The following is a 13,588-nucleotide window of genomic DNA, read 5'->3' as shown; positions in this document are numbered from 1 at the left end:
TCCTCTTTACACAGTCCCGGTACACAAATAATAGAATGAGTTCGGCCGCCGGCGGCTCCCCCCACCCCCGGGCAGATAGACTTAGACCTCCGGAAACTTAATAGAGCCTTCCCAAACGCTTCTGAGGAAGAACCAAGAATGACCTTCTCTTCACACTCCACGCCCATCCTGCGCGGCGGGACTCTCTGCCGCTCTCTGCCGCCCTCTACCGGCGTCGAGGGGGCATGACACCTGTGCGGGACGAAGGGACGGCTTCCTGAGCCATCGAGAGCGCATGCGCGCCTGCACGCGGAAGTCCCCCGAACAAGCCAGCCATTGGACGCGTGCGCATTGAGAGCGAGAAGCGCTGAGGGAGCAGGAGGCAGGTACGGGGGCGACAGTCGGAGAGTGGCGGGGAGCGTCCCGAAAAGGGGCTGCCAAGAATCCGGGGCCTGTAGGTCCGGAGACGCTGGCATTCGTTTCTGTCCGGACGACTCTGGTGGGCTCGGAGCGCCGCTTTTTGCCAGGGGGCGTGACCTGGGCCCGCCGTCCGGGGCTGAGGGTGGAGGAAGATAGGGGCTCGCTAAGGCCTGTTACTAATTTGATATCTGTTGTTTGTTCAAGAAGGCTTTATCGAGGAGGGCACAAAGTTTGCAAAAATAGTGAAAAGGAAGGGGAAGAGCTGGGACAGGTGGAAACTGAGATGCCCCGAGGCGGTGAGGAGCTGGGCAGGTTTGTGAAGGCAGGCTGCGCCCCACTGACGTGGGTGGGGAGCATTGCTACAGAATGAGGGTCCGGTAGAAATTCTACTGGTATTGGTGTCACACGCAAGATGGCAATTTGGTCATTTTTGTTTTCACTTCTCTAATAGCAAGAAATGATTTTTTTTTTCTCTCGTGGCCCAGTGTGTGATCGCCACCATGCACTCACTTGCCTCTTTGCATCCTAGGTCATGAAACAAATGGCACATATCGGCCATGGGGTCCCATCATTCTGCCTTTGCTCGTCCCTCTTCCTGCAAGCAGAAGAAAGAAGATGACAGGGAGGATTTGCGAGCTGAACGAGAACAGGAAGAAGCCATTGCTCAGTTCCCATATGTGGAGTTCACTGGGCGAGATAGCATCACCTGTCTCACGTGCCAAGGGACTGGCTACATTCCAACAGGTGAGAGCCTTTGCCACTGGAGGAGGGGTGATTCCCCAACAAGTATCCCAAGGTAGCTCCAGGGGGTGTTCTTCTCTGCAGTCAGCTCAGCCAACTTGGTGTGCAGGTTCCACAACTTTTCCAGTTCTCCTTATATTTAAAAGACTTTCTTTTCTTAACTTCTACCCTTTTGCTTTGTTTCTGTGGTTTGGAATATTCTGTCCATTCTTCATTATGGGATTTGTTGACAGGCACAATTCTTTATTGCTCTCACACATAGGACTGGCAGAGCTTTGGGAGGAACCATCTTGGAAGCTTATTTTCAAGGAAGTAGATAAATAATTAACAGATCAAGGCCTGAAAAACATACCAAATAGAAAGAGAGAAACAAAGGATAGAAAAGCTCATTACAGCATAGAATCTGGATTAGGGGCAGAATCATCTTTTACTGAATTGGCACTCCAAAAGTCTTAACAGTTTAGGTGGAGAGCCATAGAGGTATAGAACTGGTAAGAACCTTAGAAATCATTTCCCCAAGGCCTCCAGGTGAGGAGACAGTGGTCTAGAGAGGTTGGATGACTTTCTCAAGGCCATGCAGACATGCAGCTGGGTAACAATTAAAGCCAGAACATGATCCCAGATTTCCCAACTTCCGTTTCACTGTCCTGGCAGCACTGATAGATATTTTGTGATTTGTAGCACTCTATAGATTTACTTGTTTCTTATTCATTAGACCCAAATATGAGACTAGTATTTTAGAAATATCCAATTCCAGACAAGTATCTAGTTGTGGCAAGCTGATACGAGATGTGAAGAAAGTACTGCCAACTCATGGGATTTACAAAGTCATTGTTTGTTTCTTTTCTAGAGCAAGTAAATGAGTTGGTGGCTTTGATACCACACAGTGATCAGAGATTGCGCCCTCAGAGAACGTGAGTTAAACCTGTCTCTCACTTGTTAATATCTACTTCTGTCTCTAGTCCCTTATTATAGTATGAATGCCAGTTAACTTTTTGAAAACTGTATTTGTTCTTGTAAATTCCCCATTTCCTTTATTACTGTTGCTCAAGCAAGATATTGCTGCCCTCATCACAATTTGGGGAAGGAAACTTGAAGCTGGATATGTTCTGAGGGCCAAGTGAAGGAAATGGATTGGAGAAGAGGGGTGTTCTGGGAGGTGAGGAAATGTCTTCGTCCACACAGCTCCCTTCTTCGTTTCTCTTTCCACAGTGCAAAGAGCATTCAACTGGGGTTTAAAAGGCCTGTCCCATGCCACTCATTCTTGCGTGGTTTGTGGTCTCTGGTTCTTTGTACTTTCTTTTCACTGTCCTCTCATTCCTGGTTTTGCATTTAATCTTGACTGATTGGACTTTGATATCTGACTGCCCGGGTTAGTCATGTGCTGTGTCATTTGCAGTAAGCAGTATGTCCTCCTGTCCATCCTGCTCTGCCTCCTGGCATCTGGTTGGGTGGTTTTCTTGCTGTTTCCACACTCGGTCCTTGTGGATGATGATGGCATCAAAGTAGTGAAAGTCTCATTTAATCAGAAGGACTCCCTTGTAATCCTCGCCATCACGGTAAGACTCTGGGTCACACGTCCTCTGTTTTGCTCCTTCCAGGTCTTGGACACAGGATACTTAGACTTGCTTTCTTGTTTGCCCTGATACAGGCCACCCTGAAAATCAGGAACTCCAACTTCTACTCTGTGGCGGTGACCAGCCTGTCCAGTCAGGTTCAGTACATGAACACGGTGGTTGGCACATATATGACAAGTACCATCTCCCTCATTCCATCTCGGAGCGAGCAGCTGGTATGCTGTTCTTTTAGAATCCTGTCCCCCAGTCTAAGAGATGAACAGGAGTTGTGGGAATATTGTAACCTTGTTACTTTCACTTCCTCTCCTCATTTACACTTGAAAGAACTGGTTGATGAGAAAGACCTGAAGAGCTCTATAACTTTGAAAAATTATGAAAATAACCAAATATATTTAAGTATTTGGAGAGCAAAATAATTTGTAAGAGAAAAAGATATGCTATAAATCAAAAAGAGGCAGTATTATAATCTGATGTTCGTTGGTCTCAGAAGGGAAGAGCTTGGATGCATGTTAGAGGCTTATAGACTGTATCAGGGACAATCTTGGGGAAATATTTTGTATATAATGAAAGAATGATTGTTGATAGTAGTACTACAGTGTGTCAAGCCTTCTTGGCCACAGATTGACTCTGGTATTTTATTTTCAGGTGAATTTTACTGTGAAGGCTGAGATGGGAGGACCATATTCCTATGTGTAGTAAGGACAACATTCTCTATATGCGTGTGTGCTACTGAATTAAAGGGGATTCAAAAACTGTACTCAGTTGATTGGGTCTGGTCCTAGCTTAAGTCCCAGCCTTTGGCCTGCAGACTCCCTAGTTTTGTCTGTCTTGAGAATTATTTAGACGATGTCTCATTTGATTTATGCCTGGCATGCTGTGATTTCTAAAAGAGAACTTTAAGCCATTGGAAACATTGCAAAAATGCCAGGCTCCACCATTTCTATGATGGGTTAAAAAAAAAAAATCCATGATGTGGGAGGATGAGAATGACACTTTGGGAACTTGGAACTCATGAGTTCTGGTAGTGCTTATGTCAGGAAGTGAGGGGGGTGGGTGTGGGAATGGAAGGGATCACAAACAGGACTGACTGCTCCTCAGTTTGATGGTGTAAGTCAGCATCCTTCTACGCATTCTCCTTCCTTCACCAAACTGACCATTTCCATATTTGCTGTTTGCCAGCTTCTTATGCACATTACCTGAAATCCCGGTGCACAACATAGTGATCTTCATGAGGTATGTCTCTCTTCTCCCTATCCTCGTGGCCTTTGTGTTTGAGCCTAGACTGTCAGGCCATGAGAACTCACCTCCTTTGCTCAGGAGTTAACGTGTGGCCCAGAAGGCAGGAACACCTAGGCAAAGAGGGGACACCCATAGATACAGACCCATCAGGCCCTTGATGTTCTCTAGGTGCAGTGTCCAGAGACCTTCACAAATCCCCAGACTCATATATGGTAAAAAGTAGAACATATCATTTTCTCCGTAAGATGGGGTCTAGTTTAACTAAAAAAAACCCTTGTAATCCCATTGGAAACTTAATGAGATTAGTGAAGAACAGAAAAGCTTTGTCAGGTAGAAGTACTGGACATTTGGCCAGACCGACTCTCTAGCTCCCACATGCTAGCTACACAAATTACCCCATGTCATAGATCTGTAGGGTTTTTTCTGGAACCGTGACTGTTAAATCTGCAGGTGACAAGGACCTGCTGCAGACATTTAAAATATAAGGGTTTAGAGCAGGGTTTCTCAATGCTATTGACATTTTGGGCCAGACAGTTCTTTGTTGTGGGAGGCTGTCCTGTGCTTTGTAGGATGTTTAGCAGCATCCCTGGCCTCTAGACAACCAAAATATGTCTCCAAACATTGCCAAAAGTCCCCTGTGGGGCAAAATCTCCCAGTTGAGAACCACTGGTTTAGAGGGTCACCTCATGGCACAGCCTCTCTGCGGATGTTGAACACTCCTCTGGTGTCCTGGTCACAAAATTTCTGGAGATATGTGTCTAGGACCCGGGGGTATTGTTGCTTGAACTTGCGAGAAATTATTTGGGTGATTTTTCTTGCTGCTTTCATCTCAAAAAAAAAATATTAATTCTTGGTTTCTTTGCCCTAGAACTTCAGTGAAGATTTCATACATTGGCCACATAACCCAGAGCTCCTTGGAGACACATCACTATGTGGATTGTAGAGCAGATTCCACAGCTGTTTAGAAACTGCTCTTGGTTCTTACATGGCAGCACCTGTCAGAAGAGAGTACAGCATGTGTTCATAGTGCCTGAGTTCCATGCCTACCCCGGTGCTCAGGCAGACATGTTGCTGCCACTGGGGAAGAAAACTACAGCATCATTTATTTTACTCAGAACCAGCAGATCACTGCCCAGTGCCTAGCCTTGTGCCCAGCAAATAGTAGGCACTCAAGAAATGTTTGAGAATTTAATTCAGATCTTTTCTCCTGTCCTTAGGGCATTATAAATTGAAATCAACCATTAAATGACATGGAGATAGGACTCAGCTGCAGAGTTGTGGAAAGTTAAAATTGTTTTTACTAAGATTCTCTTTGTGGGGCTTGATTTATCCTTGAATTCTTTGGCTGGAAGATGGATTGGAGATTTGTTAGAAAAATAAATACTTCTTTTCATTCATCTGTATCTTCTCTGATTGGCTGGGCTGGGTGTCTTAGTAGGTACCTCCAGGGGACCATGAAATAGTTACCTGCTAAGCAGATCAGCCCAGGATGAGAAGGAACCCTGGCGTACTCGCCATCCTCATGGGGGCCTATCATAGAAAGCAGCCTTCTGCCAAAGCAGCCTTACTTTCATCTGCATCTTCCCCAAGTGGCAACAGACCATTCTATTGATATTTTCAAAAGAGAGCACTTGATGCCTTCTGGAGTTTGGAAGAGGCAAGGCAGAACTCTACCTGAGGAGCAAGAAGCTGCTTCCCTGAGTAAGATATTACCAGATACTTCTCTGAGGATGTTGCATCCCTTGCCAACTAGCTTTAGTCCTGAACAAAGAGGAGCTGGTGTGAGGTTCTTAATATGTCCCCACCCCACACCCCAAGCCTCCAAGGAGTGGGCCACCTTCCCCAAGATGACAGAGTCTAATTGGAAAGCTTGAGTAGTCAGGTTTGAAAACTCAGCTGAAGAGGGTTCCAGCACAGCACTGGTGGCCTTGGGAAACCCTAACGGCAGTAGATGGAGATGGGGGCTGTGTATTCATTTTTGTCTCAAGTTGCATAGCTTGATTTTTCCATATTTGCTTAATGGTATTTACATCCTCAGTCTTCAAACTAAAGCCAAAAGCTGAGGGTTGGAAATGGTATCAGTATGATACTCCCTCATTTAGTGATGTGTATGTGCTACTACTTTGTTTAATGATGTGTATGTGCACTCTAGTAATGAATGTGTCATATGCATTGATGCTGGGACATTGCCACTTACAAGTAAGCAGATGTGCACATTTCTGAGAATGTTTCCCTAAACAAACACATGAAGATGTTCACATTACTTCATTTTCAATTTTCCCATTTTCCAGGTAGCCTCTGTAACATAATTTTCATGTTATTTTGAAAAAGCTACTCATGCTTGTAGTTAAGTTTTGATTCTTTTTTTTCCTATAACCATGTGCCTCAGTAACATTTCCTGCTTCTCTATATTACCATAAAATCTAGCTATGATATTTGGATGAAAGCACTTAAATTTTTTTAACATAGCAGTATGATCTCATAATGGTATGAATCCTCACACCTATTTCTGTTTTGGTTTCCTTAGCATACCAAACGGCACATTGGGATCCTCTGTGTAATGTTATCATGGTATCCCACCACCTATTCTGCAACCCTAGTTACCCCAAATTAGGGCCTCTAAAGTCTCCTTTTGGTCAACTGTCCCTTTAGGGATTCTAGCCCCAATGTCAAGCAAATTATTTTTAAAAGAGCATTTTTGTTAGAAGCTTTACATGGATCTACAGGGCCCCAAATATTTTCTGTGGGCAAAATAATCCTTATTCATTGCCTTGATAAATAAAAGTCACTGTCTCTAATTCTTCACTACCTGACAGCACTCCTTTAAGATTCTCTCTGTTCTTTCACTTTTTTAAAAGGGGAAACTATTTCAGAAGTTATTCTTTGATTTACCCAACATCCAGTGGGTAAATCAGAGAGAGTTACTATTAGCTGGAGCTCAGACTCCTGACACCTTTTCTAAAATTTTTTGATGCCAGACACAATTTCATAGGACTCATCACCTTTCAGAGATGAGGAAGCAGAGGCTTAAGAGAGGGAAAGTAATCCAGCTGAGGCCTCACAATTAGTAAGCCAGGTCTGTCCACTCAATTCTGCTGGAGTTAGAAATTTATCTGAGAAGTTATTCTGACTGGAGATGCCTTCTGACTTTCCTGGGACATCAGGGATCATGGAAATTAATGCATCTGGTCATGCCCCCACCCCTCTGGGCCAGGTTGGGACTGAAGGTCAGAGAGTACATTTCATTTGACCTTAGATGGAGGAAGATGTGGGGCTGGTCTTTCTGTTTCACTGCCTCTCTAGCCTTAAGCTCTTCCTTCTGACTCACTCTTCAATTACCTACGGAGCAGTTGCTTTCATTTCTAGGTTTTGCCAGGTACCCAGGAAGTGGGTGGAATATGAGGGATCACTTTGACATCCTGGTACAAATGGTCACAGTACTGAGCTGCTTTGGTTAAGTATCTCTAATACTGTTCTGGAAAGTGAAAACCAGGAAGTATGGCCTCTTTTAGTCTGATTGACAGGTTGGACCTAAACTCAGCTAGTGTGCCGGTTTGAGTGTATTGTGTCCCCCAAATGCCATTATCTTTGTGGTTTTGTGTGGGGCAGGCGTTTTGGTGATGGTTGGATTTGCTTGGAATGTGCCCCACCCAGCTGTGGGCAATGATTCTGATGAGATGTTCTCATGGAGGCGTGGCCCCACCCATTCGGGGTGGGCCTTGATCGGTGGAGCTACATAAATGAGCTGACTGGGGGGAGGAAGAGAGTGCAGCTGGGAGTGATGTTTTGAAGAGGAGCAAGCTTGCTAGAGAGGAACGTCCTGGGAGAAAGCCGTTTTGAGTCCGGAGCTTTGGAGCAGATGCCAGCTGCCTTCCTAGCTAACAGAGGTTTTCCGGAGGCCATTGGCCATCCTCCGGTGAGGGTACCCGATTGCTGATGTGTTGCCTTGGACGCTTTGTGGCCTTAAGACTGTAACTGTGTAGCAAAATAAATCCCCGTTTTATAAAAGCCAATCCATCTCTGGTGTTTTGCATTCTGCAGCATTAGCAAACTAAGACAGATTTTGGTACCAGAGAAGTGGGGTGCTTTTGCTGCTGAGTTTGCAAATACCAAACATGTTGGAACGGCTTTTTAAATGGATAAGGGGGAATTTCTGGAAGAGTTGTGAGGAGCTTGATAGAAAAGGCCAAAACTGCTTTAAAGAGACTGTTTGTGGAAATATGGACTCTAAAGACACTTCTGATGAGGACTTGAGCAGAAATGATGAATGTGTTGTTGCAAACTGGAAGAAAGGTGATCGTTGTTTTAAAGTGGCACAAAATTTGGCAAAATTGAGTCCTGGTCTCAGATGGAAGGAAGAATCTGGAAGCAACGACCTGGAATACTTAGCTGAGGAGATCTCCAGACTACGTGTGGAGGACGTATCCTGGCTTCTCCTTGCAGCTTATAGTAAAATGCGAGCAGAGAGAGATAAACTTAGAACTGAACTCTTGGGTTCAAAGAAACCAGAAGTTGATGGCTTGGAAAATTACAGGCTTCCAGGGGGTGGAATCCCAGAAGCTACAGCCCAACATGAGGATATAATCAAACATGGAACCCAGCCGCCATTTCAGTACAAGCCAAGATTGGAAAAGGAGTTAAGCAGAAAGGATTTGTGGAAAGTCCTGTTGTCTAATGGCTTTGACCCCTGTGTGCTTCATGCAAAGCCAACAGAATTTTTGCGAGAGCTTTATAGACAGAGCCATTGCCGGTCTGGACTGGAGGAGACAGACAAGGAAAAAATTAAAGGAAAAATCTCTTCAAAGACAGAGCCATGGAGGTTGAGGTCTGGAGTCAGGAGGTCTCGGGCTGGGAGAGCGGAGCAGCCCACATGCATGGAAAGGGTGAGTTTGCCCTGGAGGTTGAGGGCGGGCTTTTCGCCTCGATGCTCTGGAAGAGTTTTGCCACCTCAGGTCCCAAAGAGGGTGGAGCACATTTCCAGGGAATTGGGGAGAGCCTGGCTGCCACCACACTGTTCTGAAGGGGTTGAGCGTGTGACCCGGAGATGGAAGGGAATCCGGGAGCTGCCCCGATGTTTGAGGAGGGTGGGGCCGAGAAGGTGGTCTCCCCAATGTGTGGAAATGTTGGAGCACTCACCTAAGCATTTGGAAAGGAAAGGGCTGCCGAAAAGGCCCTTGGGAAGGGTTAGGCTCCAGCTCTCTCAAGCCCCAAGGATGCAACGTTGTTTTGTTAGTGACTCTCGGACTTTGAAATCTAATGGACTTTGTCCTGTGGGTTTTAGGAACTGTTTTGCTCCTGTTAACCCTGTTTTCCTTACTGTTTCTCCTTATGGCAATGGAAATGTTTATCCTATGAATGTCTCTCCTTTGTATATTGGAAGCACATAACTTGTTCTAGGTTCACAGATCCACAGCTAGAGGGGAATTATGCCTTAGAACTGACCAAGCCTAAACTTATTTTGATGGGATTTTGTACTTAACTTTTGTTACTGAAATGATTTAAGTTTTTGTGATAAATGAATGTATTTTGTTTTTGGAAAGATAATGCCATTTTGGGTTCCAGGGGGTGGAATGTGCCGGTTTGAGTGTATTGTGTCCCCCAAATGCCATTATCTTTGTGGTTTTGTGTGGGGCAGGCGTTTTGGTGATGGTTGGATTTGCTTGGAATGTGCCCCACCCAGCTGTGGGCAATGATTCTGATGAGATGTTCTCATGGAGGTGTGGCCCCACCCATTCGGGGTGGGCCTTGATCGGTGGAGCTACATAAATGAGCTGACTGGGGGGAGGAAGAGAGTGCAGCTGGGAGTGATGTTTTGAAGAGGAGCAAGCTTGCTAGAGAGGAACGTCCTGGGAGAAAGCCGTTTTGAGTCCGGAGCTTTGGAGCAGATGCCAGCTGCCTTCCTAGCTAACAGAGGTTTTCCGGAGGCCATTGGCCATCCTCCGGTGAGGGTACCCGATTGCTGATGTGTTGCCTTGGACGCTTTGTGGCCTTAAGACTGTAACTGTGTAGCAAAATAAATCCCCGTTTTATAAAAGCCAATCCATCTCTGGTGTTTTGCATTCTGCAGCATTAGCAAACTAAGACAGCTAGTCTGCTGAAACTACTGTCTAAAGAAAAGTTTTCCTAAGCCTTCATATGCCTCACTGCCATCCCCCTTGCCCTCATGAGCTTTCTTGTGTGTAGAAATATTGTTTATTTTAAATTATGAGCTAGCTATTTTGGTTATGTTTTTAATTGTGTTTTTGTTTTACTCCTTTTGTTTGTTATGAAATAACCATGGTAAGATACACTTCATTCAACAAAGTTTACATCATAAGTTGATTATTAATAATAAGGAAAGTTATCGTATTTATTTTTATAATTTCCTTAATAGAAAAGCTGTCAACCTTAATCTAAAGAAAGAGGTCTGGCAGTTGTATAAAAATGTAGCTTATGAGGGGTGACAATGGGATTGGGAAAGCCATAAGGACCACACTCCACTTTGTCTAGTTTATGGATGGATGAGTAGAAAAATAGGGGAAGGAAACAAACAGACAAAGGTACCCAGTGTTCTTTTTTACTTCAATTGCTCTTTTTCACTCTAATTATGATTCTTGTTATTTTTGTGTGTGTGCTAATGAAGGTGTCAGGGATTGATTTAGGTGATGAATGTACAACTATGTAATGGTACTGTGAACAATCGAAAGTATGATTTGTTTTGTATGACTGCGTGGTATGTGAATATATCTCAATAAAATGAAGATAAAAAAAATGTAAAAGAAACCTTTAAAAAAAAAAAAAAAGAAAAGAAATGCCCCTTAGTGCAAAAAATTTGCCAATATTAGGGAGAAAACACTGTGATTAGAGATCATTCATTTTCAACCAAATTATTAAAATCATTGATTAGTGACTCAACCAACCTGTTCTCAACAAAATCAGGTACATGTCTGTTCTAGTTTGCTAATACTGCAGAATGCAAAACACCAGAGATGGATAGGCTTTTATAAAAAGGGCATTTATTTGGCTACACAGTTACAGTCTTAAGGCCACAAAACGTCCAAGGTAACACATCAGCAATCGGGTACCTTTACCGGAGGATGGCCAATGGCGTCCGGAAAACCTCTGTTAGCTGGGAAGGCATGTGGCTGGCGTCTGCTCCAAAGTTCTGGTTTCAAAATGGCTTTCTCCCAGGACGTTCCTCTCTAGCAAGCTTGCTCTTCTTCAAAACGTCACTCACGGCTGCACTCCCTTCAGTCTCTTTGAGTCAGCATGTTTTATAGGGCTCCACTGATCAAGGCCCACCCCGAATGGGCGGGGCCACACCTCCGTGGAAATATCCCATCAGTTATCATCTACAGTTGGGTGGGGCGTATCTCCGAATCCAAATATTCCAACTTAATCCCCACTATTATGTCTGCCCCACAAGATTGCATCAAAGAATATGGCTTTTTCTGGGGGACATAATACATTCAAACCGGCACAATGTCCCTCTCTGGGCCAGTGCCCATGAAGCCACTTGGGGAGCTGACATGCTGCCATAGTGTGTGGCTTCTAGCAGTATGACCTGAAAAAGTGTTTGATTATCTCAATATTTGCAAGATGGTTTTCTAAAACCCAGTGCCTTTCTCTCAAATGCCCAGACTGGCCGTGATCCTAACAGCCCTGACCTAGTGCACCAGTGATGCAATAGAAGGGTGTCACCTCTACCACATGACCCAGCAATTCCACTTCTAGGTAGATACTCACAAGAATTGAAAATAGGGACTTAAACAGATACTTATACAAGTCAATGCTCACAACAGCATTATTCACAATAGTCAAATGTAGAAGCAACCCAAGTGTCCACCTGCAGGTGAATGGATATACAAAATGTGGTATATACATACAATGGAATATTATTCAGCCATAAAAAGGAATGAAACTTTGATATATGCTACAGATTGGATGGACCTTGGAAACATCATGCCAAGTGAAAAAAGCTAGACATAAAATGACAAATACTTTAATATTCCATTTATATAAAATATCTTGTATAAGCAAATTCATAGAGACAGAAAGTAGATCAGCGGTTGCCAGGGGAAAGGGGGATGGGGAGTTTATTGCTTAATGAGTACAGAGTTTCTGTTTGGGGTGATGAAAAAGCTTTGGTAATTGGAGGTGATGGTAGCACAACATTGTAAATGTAATTAATGCCACTGAATTGTACGCTTAAAAATGGTTAAGATAGCAACAATAAAAGGTTTAAAAAAAAAAAAAAAAGAAATGCTGCTAATCCGATTTGCATTGTGCTGTAAGTGTAAAATACATGCAAGATTTTGAAAATTTAGTACAGAAAAAAGAATGTGAACCATCTAAATAATTTTTATATTGATTATATGTTAAATGATAATATTTTGGATATATTGGGTTAAATAAAATTATCAAAATTTCAAAAAAAGTAAAAAATAAAAATAAAGAACGAGGTCTGGGATAGGAGAAAGGGACAGAGAAAGGGTGAGCTATTAAGTTTTAATGTATGGGAGAAAGAAAGCAATGGATCACTCTCTTGATTTATTAGCAGTGCCAAATATCTTTTGAAATTTATTTTACAAAATTTTACTGTCACTGATTCTGGTTGGTTTTGTCTATTGCCTACTTCACAGAGCACTATCACTATGCCCCTCCAGGGGAGTTGACAGCTTTCTTACTTTTACCACAGGTACACAAGTCATTGGAAAGCAAAGGACACTTGATAGTAAGGAGAAGTGGGACGGTTATCAATTCAAAAGCCTGGTTTTCAGGGGAAGTCCATGAAAGCTATAAGTGCAGACCCAAGAGGCAAAGAATGGGGGCCCAAGGGACGAGAGTGGAGGTGGAGGGTGGTATTTAACACTCCCACCTCTCTGACCTAGAAGTCTTACAGAGAGACAAATAAGTAATTACCAAGATTGTATGATTTTGTGCACTTATCACAAGCCCCTGTGGGATTTGCTTCCCTTTCCACCCCTCCCACCCCTCCTTCTCTTTGGAGCATCTCTGATCCTTCCCATCCAGCAAGATTTGACTCATACCCTGTCTCATCCTCTTAAGTTCAGAGGGAATCGCTACTCTTGCCCCAATCCGTTGTAGAGTTGTGTTCAGTATTTGCTCTCTGTAACAAGGTCATTCCTCTTTCATGCCTTCCTTCATAAATCTTGGTCTCTGGTCCCAGTTTACCACTGGGCCCCATGCAGTGCCAAGGTTTACAAAAAGAGGAAAGACTGTGTTCGTGTGAGGCCACTAAACCAGATGGTGTGACCTCAGTTTCCTCCCTCTTTGTTGAAAACTAAACAGAAGGCCTTCTAGTGATTCCAGGAGCACTTCTGGGCAGATGCCAGGTTAGGGAGCTCCAGGACTCTCTCCTTCCTCCAAATCAGATAGTAAACAGACAAGAACTGTCTCTGGGCCTCCAGAGACCAGAAGAATACTATACACCAGGCGGGGAAGAGTAGGAGGAAGAGACTGATAAATTATCAAGAACTGGGTAGCTCTGTGCAGCAGCTGCTGGTGCCCATCCCCTACTCTCACTGTAGGTAGCCTTTCAATCCAGTCCCTGGCTAGCTGCTATTGTCAGCAAGGACATAAAAATCATCTTCCCCAAGAATGGGCAGAAGCAGAGGGGAACATGGCTGAGC

At 44.0% G+C, this 13,588-nt stretch overlaps 1 protein-coding gene across 2 annotated transcripts; it reads left to right on the top strand.

Moving 5' to 3' along the window:
• The first annotated feature begins 297 nt into the window (after positions 1-297).
• On the top strand, positions 298-5,353 carry TMEM106C (transmembrane protein 106C). 2 transcript variants are annotated; one of them, XM_037846048.1, is made up of 8 exons: positions 298-365; positions 929-1,143; positions 1,991-2,054; positions 2,540-2,699; positions 2,792-2,932; positions 3,363-3,412; positions 3,897-3,950; positions 4,825-5,353. In XM_037846048.1, exons 2-8 carry the CDS (start codon positions 957-959, stop codon positions 4,919-4,921), a joined length of 753 nt encoding a protein of 250 aa, XP_037701976.1. In that variant the 5' UTR covers positions 298-365; positions 929-956; the 3' UTR covers positions 4,922-5,353. The 2 variants fall into 2 exon arrangements, with proteins under 2 accessions (XP_037701976.1, XP_037701977.1); XM_037846049.1 differs by having other exon boundaries at positions 361-478.
• Positions 5,354-13,588: the final 8,235 nt, after the last annotated feature.

The sequence above is a fragment of the Choloepus didactylus genome, chromosome 8, assembly GCF_015220235.1.
Source record: "Choloepus didactylus isolate mChoDid1 chromosome 8, mChoDid1.pri, whole genome shotgun sequence".
Classification (NCBI taxonomy): domain Eukaryota; kingdom Metazoa; phylum Chordata; class Mammalia; order Pilosa; family Megalonychidae; genus Choloepus; species Choloepus didactylus.
Note: the sequence above shows the minus strand (reverse complement) of the source record. Positions and strands in the feature narration are given on the sequence as shown.

Coding starts and splice junctions, on each gene's coding strand:
- TMEM106C (XM_037846048.1), top strand. CDS start 957: ATGGGGTCCCATCATTCTGCCTTTGCTCGTCCCTCTTCCTGCAAGCAG. Junction 1,144..1,990: donor GACTGGCTACATTCCAACAG/GTGAGAGCCTTT, acceptor TTTCTTTTCTAG/AGCAAGTAAATGAGTTGGTG. Junction 2,700..2,791: donor TTGTAATCCTCGCCATCACG/GTAAGACTCTGG, acceptor GCCCTGATACAG/GCCACCCTGAAAATCAGGAA.